Below are 26,803 nucleotides of genomic sequence, written 5' to 3' on the forward strand. Positions count from 1 at the left end.
CTACCATAGTGTTAAGGGTTTAGATGGAGAGGAATTTCTTAAGTGTGTACAAGACAATTTTCTGATTCAGTATGTGGATGTACCTACTACAGAAGGTGCAAAACTTGATCTCCTCTTGGGTAATAAGGCAGAGCAGGTGACGGAGGTGTCAGTGGGGGTGCACTTTAGGGCCAGTGACCATAATTCTCTTAGATTTAAAATAATGATTGAAAAGGATAGACTAGATCTAAAAGTTGAAGTTCTAAATTGGACACAGGCCAATTTTGATAGTATTAGGCAAGAGCTTTCAAAACCTGATTGGGGGCAAATGTTCACAGGTAAAGGAACGGCTGGAAAATGGAAAGCTTTCAGAAATGAGATAACGAGAATCCAGAGAAAGTATATTCCTATTAGGGTGAAAGGAAAGGCTGGTAGGTATAGGGAATGCTGGATGACTAAAGAAATTGAGGATTTGGTTAAGAAAAAGGAGGAAGCATATGTATGGTATAGACAGGAGAGAGATCGAGTGAATCTTTAGAAGAGGAGAAAGGAATTAGGAGTATACTTCAGAGGGAAATCAGGAGGGCAAAAAGGGGACATGAGATAGCTTTGGCAAATAGAATTAAGGAGAATCCAAAGAGTTTTACAAATATATTAAGGACAAAAAGGTAACTAGGGAGAGAATAGGGCCCCTCAAAGATCAGCAAGGTGGCCTTTGGGTGTAGCCACAGGAGATGGGGGAGATACTAAATGAGTATTTTGTATCAGTATTTACAGTGGAAAAGGATATGGATGATATAGACTGTAGGGAAATAGATAATGACATCTTGCAAAATGTCCATATTACAGAGGAGGAAGTGCTGGATGCCTTGAAACGGGTAAAGGTGGATAAATCCCCAGGACCTGATCAGGTGTAACCTAGAACACTGAAACAGCAGCTAATGAACTTGAAAGACCCTATACAGACAACAAGCAAAACTAATGTCATCTACAAAATACCTTGCAAGAACTGTAACAAACACTACATGGGCCAGACAGACAGAACACTAGCTACCAGGATATGTGAAAACCAACTCTCACTAGTATCCTTACAAACTGACGAGGAAGGACACCACTTCAACTGGGACAACACATCCATCCCAGGACAAGCCAAACAAAGATACACGCGAGAATTTCTGGAAGCATGGCATTCCATCCGGAACTCTATCAACAAACACATTGGCTTGGATCACTGAGAACATGAACAGGAAATGACATCACCATAGGAAATCACCAACCCAAGGAAACTCAAACATATAAACAGAAAGCGGGCTACACCATCAGTGCTTCATTCGGAGGCTCACTGAAGATGTTACCTAGTATGATGACAAGACATCTGAAAACAAAACTTCCAGCTCAGCAAACGTACATCCAGAACCTCAACCTGAGCTACAAAGCTTTTATAAACTTGCTAAGATTACTGATGCCAGGAAATGATACAACTGTCCATATGCCCATATATAACAAAAACAAATGTTTTGCTGCATTTGGTTTGAGAAGTAAAATGGAAAATATGAATTGGAAGGAAAGACTGTGGTACCATACGAACATACAAGTGCACAGCAGGTATAGGCCATTCAGTCCCTCAAGCCTGTTTAGCCAGTCAATAAGATAGCCGATCTGACTGTGCCTTCAACCCCACATTCTCATTCACCTGATAATCTTTGACTCCCTCATGAGTCAAAACTCTGCCTCCCATCTAGAAAACATTCAATAACTCTTTCTCAGAGCAGCGGAAGCAGACTCATGGATCTTCAGAGAAATAATTTCTCCTACTCTCCATCTTAAATGCAAGGCCTTTTTATTTTTAAACAGTGTTTCCTATTTCAAGTCTTTCATAAGGAGAAAACATCCTTTCTTCATTATCCCTTTCATAAATGTCAATAAGATCACTTCTTACTTTTCAACATATGAATGGATAAGGCCCAGTCTATCCAACTTTTCCACACAAGATAACCCCCATTTTTGGTACGAGTCAATCAAACTTTCTCTGAATTGCAAATGATACATATATTTTCTTAAATAAGGATTCCAAAACTATACAGAACTCCAGATGTGTTCTTGCCAATGTTCTGCAGAGCTTTAGCAAAGTATCTCGTTTTGCTCTGTTCCTCTTGCAGCAAATGACATTCATTTGTTTTCATAATCACTTGTACATTAACTTATGCGAATCATGTACCAGAGGCCCAGATTCCTCGGAGTTCAGCAATCCCTCTGCATTTAAGTATGTCTTTTTAAAAAAATCATTCCTGGTAAAATAGCTAGTTTGCATTTTCTTACATGATATGCCAACTACCAAACTTTGGACCACTCACTTAACCATCTATACCCTTTTGCAGACTCATATTCTTTTCACAACTGACTTTGCTTCTTATTTTTGCGACATTGGCAACCATATTTTTGGTTTGTTCATCCAAATCATAACATAAATGGTCAATAGTTGAGGTTTCTTTGGTGCACCACTCATCACAGCTTGCGAACCTGAAAAATGGGAGAAAGTGAGGACTGCAGATGCTGGAGATCAGAGTCGAAGAGTGTAATGTTGGAAAAGCATAGCAGGTCAGGCAGCATCTGAGGAGCAGGAGAGTCGACGTTTTGGGCATAAGTCCTTTATCAGCTATTCCTTCCAATCCATAAAATGACCCATTTATACCTCCTCTTTTCCACTAACCAATCTGCTCTGCAACTGTGGTACTCTTTACACCATAAGGTCTTATTGTACATAGTAATCTTCGATGTGGCAGCTTTCCAAATGCCTTTTGGAAATCTAAGTAGACAACACCCACTTTCTTCTTCATCCACACTGGAGTTTTCTGAAGTAACATGCAATGAGTTATTTAAACATAATTTCTCTTTCATAAAAGAATGATGACCCCACCTGATTGCATCGAGATTTTCCAAGTAGTACTTTGTTATATCTTCTTTCATAAAAGATTGCAGCATATGACAGATGTTAAGCAAACTGGTGTGTATCTACCCAATTTGATTTCCCCCATCTTGAATAGATGAGTCACATTTGTTATTTTCCAATCTGATGGAATCTTTCCAGATTTCAGAGAATTTTGTAAAATTAAAACTTAATCATGTAACACTTCAGCAGCAATTTCTTTTAAGACCCTAGGATGAAATGTATCAGGATTTTGTCAGCTGTTTTAATAAATTTCTCATTAATTATGTTCCTAGCTAGCTTTCTCTTTTACTCTAATTTCACTGTCCTCATTGAGAGAACATAAAACATTACAGCGCAGTACAGGCCCTTCTGCCCTTGATGTTACGCCGACGTGTGAAAATAATCTGATGCTCATCTTACCGATATCATTCCATTATTATCCATATGCATGTCCAATGCCCATTTAAATGCCCTTAACGTCGGCGAGTGTACTACTGTTGCACGCAGTTCGTTCCACTCCCCTGCTACTCAGTGAAGAAACTATCCCGAATATCTGTCCTAAATCTATCACCCCTCAATTTAAAGCTATGTCCCCTCATGTTAGTCTTCACCATCGGAGGAAAAAGGCTCTCACTGTCCACCCTATTTAACCTTCTGATTATCTTATACGTCTCAATTAAGTCACCTCTCAACCGTCTTCTCTGCAACGAAAACCTCAGTTCCCTCAGCCTTTCCTTGTAAGACCTTCCTTCCATACCAGGCAACATCCTAGTAAATCTCCTCTGAACCCTTCCCAAAGATTCCACATCCTCCCTATAATGCGGTGATCAGAACTGCATGCAATACTCCAGGTGCAGCCTTACTAGTGTCTTGTACAGCTGAAGCATGACCTTGTGGCTCAGAAACCCAATCCCCCTACCCAACACACCATATGCCTTCTTAACAAACCTATCAACCTGGGTGGCAACTTTCAGGGATTTATGCACCAGGATACAGATCTCTCTGTTCACCTGCACTGCCAAGAATGTTACCTTTATACCAGTACTCTGCATTCTGTTATTTCTTCCAAAGTGAACAACCTCACATTTTTCTGCATGAAACTCCATTTGCCACTTTTCAGCACAGCATCTTATCTATGTCCCTCTGTAACCCATAACATCCTTCAGCACTATCCACAACTCTGCCTACCTTAGTGTCATCTGCAAATTTACTAATCCAAGTTTCTACGCCCACATCCAGATCATTTATAAAACTGACAAACAGCAATGGCCCCAAAACAGATCCTTGCAGCACACCACTGGTAACCGAGTTCCATGGTGAAGATTTCCCATCAACTAGCACCCTCTGTCTTCTTTCAGCTAGCCAATTTCTAATCCAAACCACTAAATCACCCTCAATCCCATGCCTCAGTATTTTGTACAATAGCCTACCATGGGGAACCTTATCAAGCACCTTACTGAAGTCCATATACACCAGATCAACGCTTTACTTTCATCCACCTGTTTTGTCACCTTCTCAAAGAACTCAATAAGGTTAGTGAGGCATGACCTACCCTTCACAAAACCGTGTTGACTACCCCTAATCAAATTATTCTTTTCTAGATTATTATAAAGCCAACGTCTTACATCATTTTCCAACACCTTACCCACAACAGAAGTAAGGCTTACTGGCCTATAATTATCAGGGTTTTCCTGACTCCCCTTCTTAAACAAGGGAACAACAATTGCCATCCTCCACTCTTCTGGCACTACTCCTGCTGACAATGATGACATAGAGATCGAAGGCAAAGGCTCTGCAATCACCTCCCTGACTTCCCAGAGAATCAGAGGATAAATCCCCTCCGGCCCAGGGGGGGGTCTATCTATTTTCAGATCTTCCAAAGTCACTAACACCACCTCTTTCTCAAACTCAATAGCATCTAATCTTGTAGCTTATATCTCCGTATTCTCACTAACATTGCCCTTTTCCAATGTGAATACTGACGAAAAGTATTAATTAAGCGCTTCCCCTACGTCCTCAGATTCCACACACAACTTTTGACTACTATCTTTGATTGGTTCTAATCTTACTCTGGTCATTCTTTTATTCCTGATATACCTACAGTCTTCAGGTTTTCCTTCATCCTATCTGCCAACAACTTCTTATGTCCCTTCCTGGCTCTTCTTAGCCCTCTCTTTAGATCTTTTCTGGCTATCTTATAACACTGAAGCCTCCTATTTGAGCCTTCGTGCCTCATCCTCAGATAAGCAGCCTTATTCCTCTTGAAAAGAGCTTCAACTTCTTTAGTAAAAGATGGCTCCCCCTCTCAACAACTACCGCCCTGCTTAATAAGGACTAAACAAGGACCTGCAGTAGCTGTTCCTTGAATGAGCTCCACCCCCTGCAGTTTACTTCCCCATCCTACACATCCTAAATCTTGCCTAATCGCATCATAATTGCCTTTTCCCCAGTTATACCTCTTTCCCTGCGAGATATACGTACCTCTGTCCATTGCTATTGTAAACATAACTGAATTATGGTCACTATTGCCAAAAAGTGCTTACCTACCTCCAAATCTAATTTGTGGCCAGGTTCATGCCCCAGTATCAAATCAAATATGGCATCACCCCTTGTTGGCCGTCTACATACGATGTCAGAAAACCCTCTTACACCTATTGAACAAAAACTGACCCATATAAACTACTTGAACTATAGTGTTCTCAGTCAATATTTGGGAAGTTAAAGTCCCCCATAACAGCTATCCTGTTACGCTCGTTCTTATTGAGAATCATCTTTGCTATCCTTTCCTCTACATCCCTGGAACAAAGAGGAGGCCTGTAGAAAACTCCCAATGGGGTAACCTCTCCTTTCCTGTTTCTAACCTCAGCCCAAACTACCTCAGTGGATGAGTCCTCAAATGTTCTCTCAGCTGCGTAATACTAACCTTGATTAACAATGCCACACCCCCCACCCCCTTAAAACCATCATCACTGTTCTTGCTGAAACATCTAAATCCTGGAATCTGCAACAACCATTCCCGTCCCTCCTCTAGCCAGGTCTCAAATCATTTTTGCTGTTATTAATATTCTATCTTCTGATTTTCCATTTAACTTTACAGAAGAATAAGCATTTTCTTTCAATTCAATACTATCTTGATTTTTCTTAGTTAGCACAGATGGACTCTGCTCCTTGGAACTATTCTCTCTCACAGGAATACATACTTTGAGCATTCTAAAACATATCCTCAAAAATCTCCATTTTATCTCTAGTAACTTATAATCTAATTTCTCAGTACACCTGCTGAAGGAAGGATGTTGTTAAACTGGAAATAGTACAAAAAAACTTTTATAAAGGATGCTGCCGAGACTGGAGGGTTTAGTTATAAAGGACTGTCTTGGACTTGATTCTCCTGGAGCATTGGAGGTAGAGGGGTGACCTTATAGAGATTTATAAAATCATGAAGGGCATGGAGAAGGTGAACAGCCAAGGTTTATTTCCCAGGGTAGGAGTATCCAAAGCTAGAAACATAGGTTTAAGGTGAGAGGGGAAAGATTGAAAAAGGGATCGGAGGGGCAACCTTTTCAGACAGAGGGTGATACGTTGTAGAACCAGCTGCCAGAGCAAGTGTTAGAGGTGGGTGCAATTACAAGTTGGGCCAAAAAGTCTGTTTCCATGCTGTGTGACTTTATGATTTCATACAGGTCTTTCTTTATTCCATCAATTTCCCTGGTTTAAGCTTCAAATACTAATCTAGAGTCCATTCTCTCCTGGATACGGAATGTGATCTACAATTACGATAAACGATACGTAGAAGGGCCTTCATTATGAGATCATGAATTAAATCGGTGTCATTGCACAGTACCATAGATAACACAGCCTGCTCTCTGGTTGGCTCTAGAACTTGCTAGTCTAAGAAACTTTCCTGAACTAATTTACTACATTTATCTTACTTTATTTAGAAAGTGTTTCAAATAAGTAAGCAGAGGAATGCAATTAAAAAAACCCAAAAAAACTGTGCAGCTTCTTTCGTTAGAGCAATTATTGCACACAAATCTTACCATAATAAAGAAGGACTTTGAGATCAGGACACCACTGTTTAAGTTCCCGGATCCAGTTGTCTAAGGAAAAGAGAATTTTTTTTTAAAATGATAATGGCAACAGTAGGTTTATTTATACTAAGATTGAATCATGTGTTCGCCTTTACATGTTCTGAAGTAACTTTGTACTAAAAGAATTAATATTGCAAGTCATAGAGAACTGTCAAAACATTAATAATGTATGAAACACAGGAGGCTGGAGGGGAATGAGAAACACGACTAAACAGCAAAAAAGACAAGTTAATTTCTGTGTTAGTTTTCAATAGCTCATCACTTGATTTAGCATTTTGGGATTTAACATTACCTAGGGTAGAAGCAGGTACAATGATGAGATGTGGTCCTTTATCTCCTTCTTGGTAAAGGTAGGCAAGGAATGATATAGCTTGTACAGTTTTCCCCAGTCCCTGCATGTAAATATAACATGATTGAAACATGAACAAACTACACCCTCTCCATCCCTGACAGGAATAAAAAGTGTTAGCTTTTCATACTATTTAGTAGATGAATTATTGAAATCTAGATCATCAATATTTACTACGGGGAAACCTGTCAGGAAGAAGCTATTACTCAGATAATGTAAACAATACCAATTTACATTTTAACAGCACAGGTAGAAAACAAGTTGTAATCATTTGAGAACAAAATATTATGTTTGAAATTTGCAACAATAAAACACATTGTAAAGTAGTCACGCAGGGCAGAAAATGCATTTTTATAGATTCTGAACATCATGCAGATTTAGCATTATGCATTGGGTTAGGTTTGAATCCAGTTATTTGGCCCATTTTATGTTTTAGAGTCAGAGATATACAGCATGGAAACAGACCCTTCGGTCCAACTCGTCCATGCCAACCAAATATCCCAACCTAATCTAACCTCACTTGCCAGCACCAAGCCCATATCCCTTCAAACCCTTCCTATGCATATACCTCTCCAGATGCCTTTTAAAAGGTGTAATTGTACTAGCCTCCAGCATCTCATTCCAAACACGTATCATCCTCTGCGTGAAATAGATGCGCCTTTGGTCTCTTTTATATCCTTCCCCTCTCACCCTTAAACCTATGCTCTCCAGTTCTGGACTCCCCCACCGCAGGGCAAAGACTTTGTCCATTTATCCTATCCATGCCCCTCATAACTTTATAAACCTCTATAAGGTCACCCCTCAGCCTCCGATGCTCCAGGGAAAATAGCCCTAGCCTATTTAACTTCTCCCTATAGCTCAAACCCTCCAACTCTGGCAATATCCTTCTAATTCTTTTCTGAACCCTTTCAAGTTTCATAACATCCTTCCAAAAGGAAGGAGAATAGAATTCCACATGATATTCCAAAAGTGGCATAACCAATGTCCTGTACTGCTGCAACATGACTTCCAACTCCTGTACTCAATACTCTGACCATTAAAGGAAGCATACCAAATGCCGTCTTCACTATCCTACCTACCTGCAATTCCACTTTCAAGGAGCTATGAACCTGCACTCCAAGGTCTCTTTGTTCAGCAACACTCCCTAGGACCTTACCATTGTATGTCCTGCTAAGATTTGCTTTCCCAAAATGCAGCACCTCACATTTATCTAAATTAAATTCCATCTGCCACTTCTCAGCCCATTGGCCCATCTGATCAAGATCCTGTTGTATTCTGAGATAACCTTCTTCGCTCTCCACAGCACCTCCAATTTGTCTCATCTGCAAACTTAGTAACTATACCTCTTATGCTCACATCCAAATAATTTATATAAATGATGAAAAGTAGTGGACCCAGCACAGATCTTTGTGGCACTCCACTCGTCACAGGCCTCCAGTCTGAAAAACAACCCTCCACCACCATCCTTGGTCTTCTACCTTAGAGCCAGTTCTGTATCCAAATGGCTAGTTCTCCCTGCAATCCTTGAGAACTAACCTTGCTAACCAGTCTCCTATGGGGAACCTTGTTGAACACCTTACTGAATCCATATACAGCATGTCTACCACTCTGCCCTCATCAATCCTCTTTGTTACTTCTTCAAAAAACTCAAATCAAGTTCATGAGATATGATTTCCCACGCACAAAGCCACGTTGACTAACCCAACTCAGTCTTTGCCTTTCCAAATACATGTACATCCTGTCCCTCAGGATTCCCTCCAACAACTTGCCCACCACCGACGTCAGGCTCACTGGTCTATAGTTCCCTGGCTTGTCTTTACCACCGGTTTTAAATAGTGGCACCACGTTAGCCAACCTCCAGTCTTCCGGCACCTCACCTGTGATTATCGATGATACAAATATCTCAGCAAGGGGCCCAGCAATCATTTCCTTAGCTTCCCACAGAGTTCTAGGGTACACCCAATCAGGTCTTGGGGATTTATTCACTTTTATACATTTCAAGACATCCAGCACTTCCTCCTTGGCAATATGGACATTTTTCAAGATGTCACCATCTATTTCCTTACATCCCATATCTTCCATGTCCTTCTCCACAGTAAACACTGATGTGTTAGGTAAGGGATAAATGGAGGGGTAGGGGTGGGTTACGCTTCGGCGGGTCGGTGTGGACTTGTTGGGCCGAAGGGCCTGTTTCCACACTGTAAAGTAATCTAATCTAATCTAAATCCACACCGACCCGCCGAAGCGCAACCCACCCAGACCCGTTCCCCTACATTTACTCCTTCATTTAACACCAGGGGCAATTTAGCATGGCCAATTCACCTAACCTGCACATTTTTGGACTGTGGGAGGAAACCGGAGCACCCGGAGGAAACCCACGCAGACATGGGGAAAATGTGCAAACTCCACACAGTCAGTCGCCTGAGGTTGGAATTGAACCCGGGTCTCTGGCGCTGTGAGGCAGCAGTACTAACCACTGTGCCACCGTGCCTTCCTGATTTCCCTCTGAAGTATAATCCTATTGCCTTTATACTCTGATGACTCACTCAATCTATAACTGACATATGCTTCTTTTCCTTAACCAAACCCTCAATTCCTCTCGTTATTCCACATTCCCTACACCTACCAGCCATTCCTTTCACCCTAACAGGAATATGCTGTCTCTGGACTCATTATCTCATTTTCCAGCTGTCCTTTTACTTGCAAACATCTGCCCCCAATCAGCTTTTGAAAGTTCTTGCCCAAATGGTCAAAACTAGCCTTTCCCCAATGGTTTTGGAGATTATTGTTGAAATGGGAACTAGTTGAGAGGACATATTCTGTCATTTATCAGGATTATGAATAGAGTAATATAGAAATACAAGAAGCATCTCATGTGTCCTCATTTTTCTTCTCAAACCACAGCATGGGTAGCTTTCAAAATCTTCCAGCTAAGGATCGTTAACATGAGAGTTGCAGGATCCTCAGTCCCTGCCTTTGTCCAACAGATTCAAGTCTACTGCTCCTTGTGAGGATGGGAATGGGCACTGAATAAAGGATGAGCCAAGTGACCATGCACTGTAGTGCAGGGGGCCATTCAAGTGGGGAGGGAGAAGAGAAACGCTATTGTAATTGGGGATAGTATCTTTAGAGGCATAGACACCTGTTCTGTGGCCAGGATCGAGAGTCCTGAAGGTTGCGTTGCCTGCCTGATGCTCAGGTTCGGCCTCGCTCATCTGGGCTGCAGTGGAACTTGGAATGGGAAGGTAAAGATCCAGTGGTCATGGTCCACGTAGGTACCAACAACCTAGATAAAACTACAGCACAGGTTCTGCTAAGGGAGTATGAACAGCTAGGAGCGAAATTAAAAAGCAGAACCAAAAAGCTGATCATCTCTGGATTACTACCTGAGCCACGAGCTAATTGGTACAGGGCTTATAAGATTAAGCAAATAAACACGTGGCTCAAAGATAAATGTGGGAGAAATGGGTTTGAATTCATGGGACACTGGCACCAGTATTGGAGAAAAAGGGATTGTCTTCATCTGAACCGTGCTGGGGCCAGAGTCCTAGTGAAACGCATAACTAGGACTGAAGACAGAGTTTTGAAGTGAATGGGGTGAGGAGGCTCATTTATAGGGGAAATTAGAAAACACAAATTAAAGGAGGAGACAAGAGCACAGAACTCAGGCAAGGTTGTTAAAATCTCCAACAGAGGACAGAAATGTACAGAAAGGGGTAGCAATCAAATTTCAAGCACACTGGACAAATGTATAACAATGAGAAGAGGGACAGTTAATACAGGACTCTGTGTTATATCTGAAAGCACACAGTATAAAGAAATAAGGTAAATGACCATGTGACACACAAATTGGCAGGTACGATGTGGTGGACATCACAGCTACAAAGGGATCAGGACTGAGAGGTGAATATTCAAAGGTATACATCTTATTGAAAAGATAGGCAGGTGGACAGATGGGGTGAGGTCGCCTTATTAGTAAGAAATGAAATTAAATCAACAGTAAGAAATAAGTAGGGTCAGATGTTTAGAATCTGTGTGGGTAGAATTGAGGAACTGCAACGGGTAAAAAGACCATAGTTGGAGTTACGTACAGGTCTCCAAATAGCAGCCAGGAGGTGGAGCGCAAGACACATCAGGAGACAGAAAAGTTTGTAGGAAAGGCAAAGTTACAGTGATCACAGGGGATTTCAATATGCAGGTATTCTGGGAAAATCAGGTTGGTAGCAGATTGCAAGAAAAGGAATTTGCGGAATGTCAATGAAATGGCATTTTGGAACAGCTTGTGATGCAGCCCACTAGGGAACAGGTAATAGCAGATTTAGTGCTGTTCTATGAGGCAGACATGATAAGGGACCTTAAGGTGAAGGGATCTTTAGGAGGCAGTGATCATAATATGGTCGAATTTACTCTGCAATTTGAGAGAGAAGGTAGAATCAAAGATAATGGTATTACAGCTGAATAAAGGTAACTACAGAGGCATGAGGGAGGAACTCGACAGAATTGACTGGGAGAGGAGCCGAACAGGAAAGCCAGTGGAACAGCAACGGCGAGAGTTTCTGGGAGTAATTCAGGAAACACAGCAGAAATCCGTCCCAAGGAAAATGCAGCATGGTACAGGGAGGATGAGGCAACCATGATTGACTAGATTAAAACAAAAGGAGGGAGGGAAAAGATGAAAAATTACAGACCAATTAGCCTAGCCTTGGTCATGGAGAAGATTGTGGAAGCCATTGTGAAGGATGAGACTTCTGAATACTTGGAAGCGTATGGCAAAATAGGGCAAAGTCAGCATGGCTTCATCAAGAGGAGGTCATGCCTGAGAAATCTGCTAAAAGTCTCTGAGGAAGTAACAAGCAGGTTAGACCAAGGTGAGCCAATTGATGTTTTCTACCTGGACTTCAAGACTTCTTTGACAAGGTGCCGCACAGATTAGATTAGATTACATTACAGTGTGGAAACAGGCCCTTTGGCCCAACAAGTCCACACCGACCCACCGAAGCGCAACCCACCCATACCCCTACATTTACCCCTTACCGAACACTACGGGCAATTTAGCATGGCCAATTCACCTGACCTGCACATCTTTGGGAGGAAACCGGAGCACCCGGAGGAAACCCACGCAGACACGGGGAGAACGTGCAAACTCCACACAGTCAGTCGCCTGAGGCGGGAATTGAACCCGGGTCTCAGGCGCTGTGAGGCAGCAGTGCTAACCACTGTGCCACCGTGCCGCCCAGGTGGCTGAGTAAGGGCGCACAGTGTCAGAGGTAAGATGCTAGCATGGATAGAAGCTTGGCTGTCTGGCAAAAAGCAGAGAGTGGGGAATAAAAGGGTCCTTCTCAGGATGGCAGCCAGTGACAAGTCGTATTCCACAAGGCTCAATGTTGGGACCACAACTTTTCAATTTATGCATTAATGATATAGATATCAGGCTACGTTTGTAGATGATACAAAGCTAGGTAGAGGGACAGGTAGACTGAGGAGACGGGGAGGTTGCAGAAGGATTTGGACAGGTTAGGGGAGTGGGCAAATAAGTGACAGATGGAATACAATGTGGCAAAGTGCCAGGTCATGCACTTTGGCAGGAAGAATAGAGGCATAGACTATTTTCTACATTGGAAGAAAATTTAGAAGTCTGAAGTGCAAAGAGAATTGGGAATTCTAGTCCAGGATTCTCTCAAGGCAAATTTGCAGGCTGAGTCAATAGTTAGGAAGGCAATTGCAATGATGGCATTTATTTTGAGAGGATTTGAATATAAAAGCAAAAATGTACTTCTGAGGCTCTATAAGGCTCTCATCAGATACCCCATTTTTGGGCAGTTTTGAGCCTCATATCTCAGGAAGGATGTATTGGCCCCTGCAGCGTGTTCAGAGGAGGTTCACGAGAATGGTCTCAGGAACGGAAACATATGAGGAACGTTTGAGAACTCTGGGTTTATACATGGAGTTTAGAAGGATGAGGAGGGATCTCATTGAAACATACAGAATACTGAATGGCCTGGATAGAAGTGATGTTGGGAGGACGTTTCCACTGGTAGAAGAGATTAGGACCAGAAGGCACAGCCTTAGAGTAAAAGGAAGACCTTTTAGAACGGAATAAGGAGTAACCTCTTCAGCAAGAGAGTGGGGAATCCATGGAAGTCATTGCCACAAAAGGCTGAGGAAGACAGGTCATTAAGTATATTAAGACTGAGATAGATAGGTTCTTGAGTATCAAGGGGATCAAAGGTTACAGGGAGAAAGCAAGATAATAGAGTTGAAAAACTTATCAGCTATGATTGACTGGCAGAGCAGACTCAATGGACGGAATGGCCTACTTTCTGCTTCTGTGTCATTTGGTATTATGAGTAACAGAACCTTTTTCCTGTCAGACTGTAAGCTACTCAATAATATCAGAGAATGCACCAAGAGCAATGAATATTAATGTTGGAGCGATAACAAGAATAATTCAATTGGCACAATATTAAGAAGCATCATTTTTACTTACCATTTCATCTGCTAATATACCATTCACCCGATGTTTATTCAGCAAAACCAACCAATTTAGTCCAACTAGTTGATATGGTTTAAGTTCCAAGCTGTAGAACATAACAGCAGATGACACAAACACAGGGAGAAAAAAATAAACTCTTGCATATAGCATGTACTTCTTACAAGCACTGCATTGACTGAACTACTGTAATGATTTTGATGTCAGACCAGTTTTAACAACTCCATAGTTTATAAAACTATACCCAATAACTCCCCATGCATAAGCCACACAAGATCTTATAGTATTATTAACAATACAGTAGCACAGAAAAATATCATTTTATTACTGATGCAGCACAATCTTCAATAGATATCAGTGCTGGAGAGAGGGATACAGTGAGTAGTTAGGGGACTGAGAGGTTGAAGAAAACATTCAATTGTTAGTTGAAGGAAATTACCAGTCATTCACAATTAGATGCTCAACAAGCAACTGGACTGCAGAGAGCTACAATTGGGTCCATAAGAACTTAAGAACTAAGAGCATGAGTGGGCCATATAGTCAGTCAAATCTTGTCAGCATTCACCTAGTTTATAACTGCTTCCTATGAGAGTTTAACTACACTTTCCTGTCTACCCTGTAAGCCTTGACTACTCTGTAGATCAAAATCCATCTCTCAGCCTTTAAATATATTTAATGACCCAGCCTCCAATGTTCAGAGGAAGAATATTCCAAAGATTAACGATCAACTACAAAAACAAATCTCCCTCCTCATCTCTGTCTGAAAAGGGAGATCCCTTACTTATAAACTGTGCCTCCTCACTGTGCCTCCTCTCAGCATCTACTCATGGGTTGAGATCCCTAATGGGGCTGGAAACAAAACTTTGGGGTCACAGGCTCATACTCAGCTCATGACCAATTGCTAACCAATCTGCAGTTTAAAAGTAGAATCAGGCACAGTCTGGCAGGCCTGTATCAGTCTGAAAAGATTCTAATGGAAGGTTGCTGTGCTTTAGTTAATAACTGTAGATTAAAACAGTTTTCCCTCCAGCTGCTGTCACATGTCTGAGGACCTGCAAACTTTGGGCATCAAAATTATGTTACAATGGAAAAAGGTTTGGGAAGCACTTATCTACTCTGTCGTCATGTCCCCTCAAAACCTTATTTGTCTCAGTAAGCTCACCAAACATTTTTCCAAACTTCAATGATTCAACCCTTCCTCATAGGACAATCTCTTCATCACAAGAATCAGCCTGGGATCACCCAGGAACCTTCTCTGAATTGCCTCACTGCAAGTACATCCCTCAAATAAGGAGGCTAAAACTGGATATAGTACTCTCGGTATGGCTTCATCAATTCCCTGCACGAGTGCCCCATTTTTACATGCCACACTCCTTGAAATAAAGAGCAAGATTCTATTTGTCTTCCTCATGCATGCTCTTCCCTCTACCTACATATTACTCTTTTGTGATTAATGTACAAGGATGCTCAGATATTTCAGATGCTCAGAGCAGCATTTTGCACTCTCTCTCTACTTAAAAGAATTTTGTTTTTCTAATCTCCTATTAAAAAGTGAACAACCTCACGTGGGCTGCATGGTGGTTCAGTGGCTAGCATTGCTGCCTCACAGTGGCAGGGACTTGGGTTTGATTCCAGCCTCGGGCGACCGTCTGTATGGAGTTTGCACATTCTCCCAGTGTCTGCATTGGTTTCCTTCTGGGGTTCGGTTTCCTCCCACAATCCAAAGGTGTGCAGGTTAGGTGAATTAGCTGTGCTAAATTATCCAGTGTCCAGGGAGATGTAGGTTCGGTGCATTAATCAGGGATAAATGTAGAGTAATAGGTAGGGGAATGGGTCTGGGTGGGATACTCTGCGAAAGGTTGGTGTAGACTTGTTTCCACATTGTAGGGATTCTATGATCTCACATCTTCCCACTTCATACTCCAATCATATTCTTGCTCACTCACTTTACGTATCAAAGTATCCCCTTAAGAGACTCTGTTCACCCGTCAGTGACACCTCTAACGCAATCTGTGATTAAATCTGCTGCAGACGTGATGATGATCAATTTGAAATAACCAATGACATGTCAAGATTGCTTGTAGTCAAGGCCTGTATCCCACTTGGTTGAATATTGCATGCATTTCATGTGCAATGTACTATGATTGCAGCAGTCTTCAATCTGTACCATAAAGTGCCTGATTAATGCAAATACCCCTTGATGGGCCTCACCTCACTCACAAATAGAATCTTTATGCTAAGTCAGATAAAAACACTTATGTTTTCCACTATAGGTGCATCACATTGCACATACATGATTCAGATGATAATGGAGGACAACACAAGTCACATTTCAGTGTGATTCCCAGGCTCTACCTGTAATCTGGGAGCCGCTGCCTGCACCCAAAGTTTGTACTTTTCTTTCTTCCTTCCTTGAACACCTGTTCAACCCATCAGTTCTGAACTGCCACAAACTACCAAGCAACTCTTTCATCATCAACATCTCCCAACACTTCCCCTTGAGCTTTGGCTCTGCAGCTCAGCCATGCCAAACATTGTGATGCATTGTTCATCCCCCAAGTAAAGAGTTCTGATAATTATCCAATCCTCTTTTCAGTGCCATGATTGAAATTGCCTCCACCAGACTCAGAACATGAATGCCAGATTTTAACCACTTGCTGTATAAGTGATTTTTCTCACGTTGTCTCTTGTTCTTTTGTGAAATGTCCTCTGGTTTTCAATCATTCCACTGACAGGAAGCTTTTTAAAAATGCTCTATCGAGTGCATTTTTTCTTCAAGTGATAACTTTGATATCACTTGAAGAGTCCCAATTTTCCAATCTACATTGAAAACTAACCCCATAAATTTTTTCTACATCCTCTCCAATACCTTAAATTTATTCCTAATGCACTATCCCCAGGACAGGACAATACTCCAGCTAGAGGTCTACCCAAAGTTTTACAAGTTCACCACTACTTTGTTTGTACGTAATGTGTTTATTCAGAAAATTGAAGATTCCCATACCTTATTACATTGTTCTGAAATTATGAGAAAAACCTGCAGATTTCTTTGCTCTAGCGCAGAATTCAGAAGAGTACCCTCCTGTTTCTCATTCTTTCTTCTAAAATTCATCAGTTAACTTAACTTCAACTGTCACTTCGCTCCCAGCCCTGCCGGATTTTCATCAACCTGCCCAGACCTCCCCCGCACTGAGGATGAACAATCAGTCCTCAGCAAGGCCTTACCTTCATCCCCCTCCGTCCACGGATCAACAAATTCAACACGCGTTGCGATATCAAACACTTCTTCTGCCATCTCAGAGCTTACTTTTTCAATCAAGACTCCTGCTCACATTCAGAGGACCCCTTCGCCCGCCACCAATACACCCAGTCTACCTGGACACCCCATGCCGGTCTGTTACCTGCCATCGACCTCTATTTCTTACTGCCGCCGAGACATTGACCGCCTAAACCTGTCCACCCCCCTCATCCACTCCAATCTCTCACCCTCACAATGCACAGCACTCCACTCCCTCTGCTCTAACCCCAATGTCACCAGCAAACCAGTGGACAAAGGAGGTACAGTGGTAGTTTGGCACCAACTTGAAGACACCTCCTCCTACTGCCCCCTCAACCACAACCTCACCTCCCAGCACCAAACTATCATCTACAGACCGTACACCACAGGGAATCACCCACCCACAGCTTCCAACTTTATAATTCGGGAACCCCGCACCGCCTGGTTCTACCTCCTACCTAAGATCCACAAGCCTGATTACTGCAGCCGACCTATCGTCTCAGCCTGCTCCTGCCCCACCGAATTCATCATCACATACCTCGATATTATCCTATCCTCCCTAGTCCAGGAACTCCCCAAATACATTTGGGACACCACCCACACCCTCCAAGACTTCAGTTTCCCTGGCCCCAACATCTCATCTTTACCATGGACAGCCAGTCCTTATACAGCTCCATCCACCAGGACCAGGGCCTCCAAGCCGTCTGTTTCTTCCTCTCCTGATGTCCCCACCAGTATCCTTCCACTGACGCACTGACATCAGTTTGGCTGAACTGGTCCTCACTCTCAACAATTTCTCCTTCGAATCCTCTCACTTCCTCCAGATGACAGGGGTAGACATGGGCACCCACATGGACCCCAGCTATGCCGATCTCTTTGACAAAGGGTCAGTTAGACTCGAAACGTTAGCTCTTTTCTCTCCTTACAGATGCTGCCAGACCTGCTGAAATTTTCCAGCATTTTCTCTTTTGGTTTCAGATTCCAGAATTCACAGTAATTTGCTTTTATGCCGGTCTCTTTGTTGGCTACGTAGAATAGTCCTCATTTTTTCCTCCACTACATTGATGACTGCATTGGTGTCACCGCATGCTCCCACGAGGAGGTTGAACAGTTCACCAACTTCACCAACACATTCCACCCCAACCTTAAATTCACCTGGACCATCTGACACCTCTCTCCCCCCCTTCCTAGACCTCTCCATCTCCAACAACAGTGACAGACTCAACACTGTCATCCACTGACTCCCACAGCTACCTGGATTACACCTCATCCCACTCTGCCTCCTACAAAGATGCTAACCCTTATTCCCAATTCCACCACCACTGCTACATCTGCTATCAGGAGGACCAGTTCCACCACAGAACACACCAGATGGCCTCCTTCTTTAAAGACCCCAATTTCCCCTCTCGTGTGGTTGATGATGCCCTCCAGTGCATCTCATGCACTTCTCGCGCCTCTCTCCAACAATGCCTTGCACAGGGCATAGGTGAAACCTGTCAAAAAGTTGCACATGTGCGTGTGTGTGTCTCTGTGCACGTGCGTGCTATTTGGAGACTCACCTCTCCAACCGCAACGAGGGCAGAACCTCCCGGTCCTCACTTTCCAACCCACCAACCTCCATATACAGTGGAACCTCGATTTTGCAAGTATCAAATATCTGAATATCAGATTATCCGAAGGAGATCTCGAGGTCCTGATAGAAACATTACAAAGACGTGTTTCCAACACTGTTCGCATCTTTTGTTTAGTGATTAAAATTGAACTCGGCTTACTGAAATCCTCGGTGGTTAGCACTGCTGCCTCACAGCACCTCGGTCGTGGGTTCGATTCCAGCCTCCAGCGACTGCTGTGGAGTTTGCACATTCTCTCAGTGTCTGCGTGGGTTTCCTCTGGGTGGTCTGGTTTCCTCCCACAGTCCAAAAATGTGCAGGTGAGGTGAATTGGCCATGCTAAATTGCCCATAGTGTTAGGTGCATCAGTCAGGGGTAAACATAGGGTAGGGGAATGGGTCTGAGTGGACTACTCTTCGGAGGGTTGGTGTAGACTTGTTGGGCCAAAAGACCTGTTTCCATATTGTGAGGAACCTAGTTTAATCAAATGCTGCAGAGAACAGACCTGGACCGATGGGTGCCTAGGCACCATCTCCAAAAGTCTGACCTCCCGCCTCTCTCCCACCATACCTTCCCTGGAGTTCTACAGAGGCATGTACCTTAAACCCCCTTCCCCAGAAATCTCTCCAACATTGTCTTGTATAGGGCAAATGTGGAACCTGTCAAACGTTGCACATGTGCATGTCTGTGTGTCTCTGTGCGCGTGCATGCATGCTATTTGGAGACTCACACCACCTCCCCAACAAAGGCAGCAGCAGCAGGGTTGTTCTTAGTGTTCAGTCTGGCTGCCCCAGAGAGAGAGTGGGGGTGTTGGACGGGGTTGGGGAGAAAGAAAAAGGGGGGTGGGTCAGTGGTGGACAGGTTTTGGGGTGGGAGGGGGGGGGGGGGGGAAGAGGGGGAGGGCAGAAGGTGGGCAGGGTAGGGGGCGGGCAGGGTTCAGTGTTGGAGGAGTTGTGGGACGGATGAGGGGGCGGTGTTGGGGGCTCGCACGGCATGTGCTGCTGCCTAGTGAATGAACGGGGAGCACACTTAACAGAAAACTCCGAGCCCTAGAGGAAAGGCATTGAATCAATTAACTGAATAATCAATTATCCCAAAGACATAGTGCCCGCCCATCTCATTCGGATAATCGAGGTTCCTCTGTACATCGCATCATCCTCCGTCATTCCTGTCACTTACAAACGGATGCCACCACCAAACATATTTCCCACCTCACCCAATCCGCTTTCCGCAAAATCCGCTGCCTCTGCGACAACCCAGTCAGGTCCACGTTCCCCAACAACCCACCCTCCCCTCCTGGCACCTTCCCCTGCAACCACAGGAATTGCAAAATCTGCGCCCACACCTCCTTCCTCACCTCCATTCAAGGCCACAAAGGAGCTTTCCACAGCAATCAAATTTTCACCTTCATTTCCACACATCATTTACTGTATCCGTTGCTCCCGATGCGATCTCCTCTACACTGGGGAGACAGGATGCCTACTCGCAGAGCACTTCAGAGAACATCTTCAACACACCCGCACCAACCAACCCCACAACTTCATGGCTGAACATTTCAACTCCCCCTCCCACTCTGCCAAGGTCATGCAGGTCCTGGGCTTCCTTCATCGCCACTCCCTTACCACCCAACGCCTGGAGGAAGAACACCTCATCTTCCACCTCATGGCATCAAGTGGGTATCACCAGTTTCCTCATTTCTCCTCTCCTCTCCCCAACTTACCCCAGTTTCAACCTTTCAGCTCAGCACCGTCCTCATGATCTGTCCATCTTTATTCGCACCTACCTACACCCCTTCCCCTCCAACCTATCATCTTTACCCCACCTCCATTCACCTATTGCACTCTCAGCTATCTTCCCCCAGCTCCATCCCCCTCCCGTTTATCTCTCCACCGCCAAGGCTCCCAGCCTCATTCCTGAGGAAGGGCTTTTGCCTGAAACATCAATTTCCCTGCTCCTTGGATGCTGCCTGACCTGCTGAGTATTTCCAGCACCACACTCTTGACTCTCGTCTTCAGCATCTGCAGTACACACTTTTGCCTTCAATTGTCATTTGACTGCCCATTCTAGCAGCCTATGTTTTTGTGAAGTTAATCATTATTATTTTGGCAGTTCACAATATTTCCAAGTTTTTCTGACATCTGCAAATTTTGAAATTGTCCATGGCAATGCAAATCCTCGTCTAGGTCAATAATATTGATCAAAAAAAAAACTGCGATTGAAACAGTGACCCTGGGAAGACACTATTCTCCAGTATGAAAAACAATAACTTTCACCACAACCAATTTCTGTCAGTCATTCAGCTACTATCCCTTTTATTATCAGCTTTAATTTTGCAAATAAACTTGTTACGTAGTACACTAGCTAATAACTTTCAGAAATCCACGTACACCAAATCAATCTCATTACCCTCACCCAACCCTTGTAATCAGTTACTCAAGATTTTCCAGTTCTGATGCAAGATGTTGACAATTTTTCTCAGCACAGGTAGTACCTGAAGTCATGCTTCCAGTATTTATATTTATTTTCTTTCAAATAAATCTAAATGTGATTTAGATTTATTTAAGTGTGTCTTAAAGAATGATGAATCAAATGTCTATTTTGTCTGCTAAGATTGCCTGGCAAATACAGCAGAATATTCCCAATCATTATTTAATGCACACATAGGAAGCCCATAACAGACTCCTAGAAAACTTTACAATTTGACGTCTCCACAATTTAAACACTTTCCATTCATGGCCATTTATTTTTGAACTTAGAGACAAAAAAAAAATGCAGATGCTAAAATCTAGATAAGCAGGAGGCTGGAGGAACATAGCAAGCCAGGCAGCATCAGGAGGTGGGGAAGTCGAACTTTTGAAGGGTTATACCTGAACCATCGATTTCTCCACCTCTTGATGCTGTCTGGCTTGCTGTGCTCCTCCAACCTCCTGCTTATCTATTTTTGAACCGGTAGTTCCATTTGCAATTTCCTTAAACCATAGATTTTTAAGCTTCTCCTTTTAAGCCCAAGCTATTTTTAATTGATCAATAATTTTCATTCAAAATGTTAAAATCCCAAAATATTTCAGTACAATCTCCTTCCTAAAAAAGAACTATGCTGTTTGTCAACTGCTGTCTACAGTGGTTATGCAAATACCTTTAAAAAGTTAATTTGCTCCACTACAGAATCATTTCCAACTATTATTTTTCAAATATTGGAATAGTATCAACATACTAGTGCTCAAACATCTCTCAAGAACATCAATAGCGCATACCTACCTCACTGACATTTATCGGGTGCATTTCAAATAGTCCAAATCTCTGATGATACTTAATTACAGAATATTTTACATCTATAATGCTCTAAGGATCACAATTTATTTCTGCAACGTCTGACCCCTACTAACAAAAAGAAAATATGATGCAAAAATGGCTTACCAAAGGGCTATTGCTAATAGACAGATCATGGTTCTTCACTTGATAGCTTGAATAAAGTTTACTTTACTTTTAACCTTCTTTGTACAGGTTCTATTATGTATCTCATTGAAAAGTATTTCAATACATGTTATATCAAAATATTACATTTATAAAAACATGTAAATATTGGGGCAGGGGAAGGTGGGGGCGGGGGGAACCAACCTTTCGCTCAGAATGACAGGCTGCTCAATGGTCTGGTGACTTCCACCATCTTCTGTTATTTCAGTCACTTGTTCTTCTAATCTTTGGGAGATTTCGGCACATCTGTTCATAAGTTTAAGAACTACTTCCCGTTCCTTGATTACTATTTTGCAATTCCATATCAAGTCTTCAGACAAACCATGTGACCGATTAAACTTTTTAAACTGAAACAGAAAATACAAATTATCATCCACTATTGAGGCAGTATATTTTAAAGAGAATGCTAAAAATTGGATTTATTTCAATGAATTTATATCATAAATAAAGTGTTCAAAAATATTGACAGCAAAAGTTAGAGTTCCAATAATGTCACAAATTTGACTAATGTTTACTCGGGGTAAAGGAACATGCTTGAAGGCAAATTTATGTCCTCAACACAGAACCTCAGTCCTCAACACAATACATGCACATTTTATTGTCTAAGATACAGTGGGTCAAACAGATAATGTTGACTCAAGTAAAACCTTGCTCGTGTTGACATATATTTCCTATGTCCGTTGCAACGTTTCAAGAAAGCCCAACACAAGTTGGTGGAACAGAACCTCATTTTCCACCTAAGCATTTTACATCCTCAGGATTCAACACTGAGTTCAATGACTTCAAAGCATGAACACAGGCCACCACTTTGTTGGAATGTTGCTAATTTAAAACATTCTAGTTTAGCATTTTATGTCAACAATGTTCTGTCTGTTGTTAATTTGTCCAAACAGGAGATAAACCCCGGCTGCAGAGCAGGATTCTGAACAGATTGTAAAGAGTAGATGGAGCATGATGGACGAGTCAAACAGTGGAAAAGCACAGCGAGTCAGTGAACATCTGAGGAGCAGTAGAGTCGATGTTTCGGGCATATGTCCTTCATCAAGACAAGTGCTGAACAAACTCAAAACTGGAGCCTCTCATCCTGCTTCCTCTAATATTTGGAGGGTAAATGGAGAGGAAGTATTTTTGCTGGTTCTCCTTCTGTAGGATTCCCTTAGTTTTGTTACAGCCATCTGTGCTCAAATATCATGACCTGGATAACATCCAGACTTGAGTCATCAGTTACATATGTCCCACACAAGTCGCAAGCAATTACTATATCTCCAAAAAGAGAATTTAACCATCTCAACATTCGAGGCATGAGAAAACCCGCTACCATCAGGGATCCAGGCCTTACATTGATTTGAAAATGTATGACCAGCCATATAAATTCTGCAGCCACAAGAATTGGTCAGAGATTGGGAGATCTGCAGGAAATGACTCACCTTTTGACTCCATAAAACCTGCCTAATATCTAAAAACGACAAGACTGGAATATGATTTGGAGATGCCGGTGTTGGACTGGGATGTACAAAGTTAAAAATCACACATCAGGTTATGGTCCAACAGGCTTAATTGGAAGCACTAGCTTTTGGAGCGCTGCTCCTTCATCAGGTGGTTGTGAAGTACACAACTGTAAGACACAATTTATAGCAAAAGTTTACAGTGTGATGTAACTGAAATTATACACTGAAAAATACCTTGATTGTTTGTTAAGGCTCTCATCTGTTAGAATGACCATGATAGTTTCACTTCTTTCATAAGTAAATCACAAAACTCTTTTTAAAAGTTACATTCTCAGGTTAACTGGAACAATTGGTATCAGGCCAGATAAGATATGATAAGACGAGAATAATCATAACACAAATAGATTCTTTGGCCCAATGCATTCATGTGGACCAGGTTTCCTGAACTGAACTAGTCCCATTTGCCTGCACTTGGCCCATATCCCTCTTAACCTTTCCTAGCCATGTACTTGTCCAAATGTCTTCCAAACGTTGTAATTGTGACTGTATCAACCATTTCCTCTGACAGTCCCTCAGGCCCCTTTTAAACCTTTCCCCTCCAGTTTTGACTCCACTACCTTGGGGAACGACCTTGGCGATTCACCTTATCCATGCTCCTCATGATTTTCTATGGGCACCCCTCAGCCTCCTATACTTCTCAGAGGAGGAAGTCCTAGCCTATCCAGCCTCTCCTTTTAATTCAAAGCCTCCAATCTCAGCAAAATCCTTATAAATCTTTTCTGCACCCTTTCCAGTTTAATAACATCTTTTCTATAACAGGCAAACATTATTGCATGTAGTACTCCAAATGTGGCCTTACCACTGTCTTGTACAGCTGTAACATGCTGTCACAACCCTGTATTCAATGCTCTGACTGATGAAGGCAAATTTGCCAAACACCTTCACCACTCACTTCTCAGCTGTGATGCAACTTTCAAAAAAACTAGGCACCTGCACCCTTGGTCTCTGGCAATACTCCCCAAGGCCCTACAAATATCTGTGCAAGTCCTGTCCTGGTTTGTCTTATCAAAACCCAAAACTTTGCATTTATCTAAATTAAATGCCATCTGCCATTCCTTGTAGTACTAGTCCAATTGATCAAAATCCCTTTGTACTCAGGAGATAACCTTCTTCACTATCCATTATACCACCAATTTTGATAACATCAGTAAACTTACAAATCATGCCTCCTATATTCTCATTATTGTTTCTATAAATGACGAACAACAGTGGACCCAGCTCCAATCCTTGCAGCACAGCACAGCTCACTGGTCTCCAATCTAAACAACAATCCTCTACTACTCCTCTGTCTCCTTCTGTCAAGCCAATATGATGACATTCCATTCTCCTGCCTGAGTACAGCTCTAATCGTGGTCAAAAGACAACACCATTTAGCAAAACACAGTTTGTTAGACCAGAACACCCCCGGTTCCACTAATCATTCACTCTTGCCACCATTAGCACCAAGTGGCTCATTGGAGAATAGATTAGATTAGATTACTTAGTGTGGAAACAGGCCCTTCGGCCCAACAAGTCCACACTGACCCGCCGAAGCACACCCACCCAGACCCATTCCCCTACATTTACCCCTGCACCTAACACTACAGGCAATTTAGCGTGGCCAATTCACCTAACCTGCATATTTTTGGACTGTGGGAGGAAACCGGAGCACCCGGAGGAAACCCATGCAGACACGGGGAGAATGTGCAAACTCCACACAGCCGGTTGCCTGAGGCGGGAATAGAACCCGGGTCTCTGGCGCTGTGAGGCAGCAGTGCTAACCACTGTGCCACCGTGCCGCCCACACAAAGATTACTTTACAGTGTGGAAACAGGCCCTTCGGCCCAACAAGTCCACACTGACCCGCCGAAGCGCAAACCACCCATACCCCTACATTTACCCCTGCACCTAACACTACGGACAATTTAGCATGGCCAATTCACCTGACCTGCACATCTTTGGACTGTGGGTGGAAACCCACGCAGACACAGGGAGAATGTGCAAACTCCACACAGTCAGTCGCCTGAGGCGGGAATTGAACCCGGGTCTCTGGCGCTGTGAGGCAGCAATGCAAACCTTCCACGGTGGCAATTTGCCAAAACTACTTGACAGCATATTTCAAACTTGTGAGCTCTACCTTTGAGAAAATCTAGTACCTCACAGTTCCCTCCAAATGATTTAAAACATTTATTTTGTGAATGCAAAGCCCCAAAGTCAAGGAATAGCCCACATCAGCTGAGTTTAGAGTGATAAATCCATTACTTAGTCTATAGAGGGGACATTCCTCGGCAACATGCAACATTTATCATATCTGTTCACAAGCACGTGGGTTCATATTGATGTCCGAACAATGGAAGACTATTGCTTAGGGGGCCTTGTTTAACAAGAATTAATGTGACTATGGCAGGTCAATACCTCCCATTGGACAGAATGCATTACGTCAAGGAACTTCAGGAAATCAGAACTTCCCAGGTTTCCCATTCCTTGATTGAAAGGGTGGTTGCTAGCACATCTTGCTCAGGAAAGAGATGGAGACTGCACAGTAGAAGGCTTGAACAGGTTATCATAGAGTGCTAATTGAGGTACAGAATGGACAATGCCAACTAGTTTGTTGGTTTTCACCAGTTGGTAGGGTGGGACATTGATGTTAGTGAGGAGAGGAAGCTGGGCCAGGGGATGCTGCTGGTGTTGTTGAGCAGAGGGTTCCAATTACGATATGCATTGTTGCACTCAATTGAGTATTACTCAGCAATGACAGATGACCTATACCAGATAGTTGCATGATATGCTGTTATACAATATGATAGCACTTGCACCAAGTGGTTCTTTGGAGAACAGTGGAGCAATTTGTCAAAACTACTTTACAGCTACTTGCTACATGTATAATGCTGGATCTTTACTATCACTAGGTCGAAAATCTGGAACGTTCCAACAGCAGTATTTGAATAAGACTGCTCATCACCATCTCCTTAAGGGTAATCAGGGATAAGCAATAAATTGTCACTTTGGCAGCAACTCTCACATCAGAAATGTACAGACCTGCACTTGCATTTTTCTACCTTTCCAGTGTGAACAATAAGAGGGAAGGTTTGGGCCACTTATGTCAATGGCTTATTTCTG

At 42.8% G+C, this 26,803-nt stretch overlaps 1 protein-coding gene across 2 annotated transcripts in view; it reads right to left on the reverse strand.

Annotated features, from left to right (window-relative positions):
* Window positions 1-26,803, reverse strand: part of LOC122539496 (SWI/SNF-related matrix-associated actin-dependent regulator of chromatin subfamily A containing DEAD/H box 1-like) — a 123,248-nt gene that overhangs the window by 36,671 nt on the left and 59,774 nt on the right. For both annotated transcript variants that reach the window (XM_043674403.2, XM_043674404.2), the window contains 4 exons: window positions 22,341-22,543; window positions 13,833-13,923; window positions 7,289-7,388; window positions 6,946-7,005 (listed from right to left, as the gene is read on the reverse strand). In XM_043674403.2, the coding sequence (XP_043530338.2) occupies window positions 6,946-7,005; window positions 7,289-7,388; window positions 13,833-13,923; window positions 22,341-22,543 (454 nt within the window). The remainder of the gene's footprint in view (window positions 1-6,945; window positions 7,006-7,288; window positions 7,389-13,832; window positions 13,924-22,340; window positions 22,544-26,803) is intronic.

The sequence above is a fragment of the Chiloscyllium plagiosum genome, unplaced genomic scaffold, assembly GCF_037043375.1.
Source record: "Chiloscyllium plagiosum isolate Xiang-an unplaced genomic scaffold, Cpla_swu_hap1 HiC_scaffold_36, whole genome shotgun sequence".
Lineage (NCBI taxonomy): Eukaryota > Metazoa > Chordata > Chondrichthyes > Orectolobiformes > Hemiscylliidae > Chiloscyllium > Chiloscyllium plagiosum.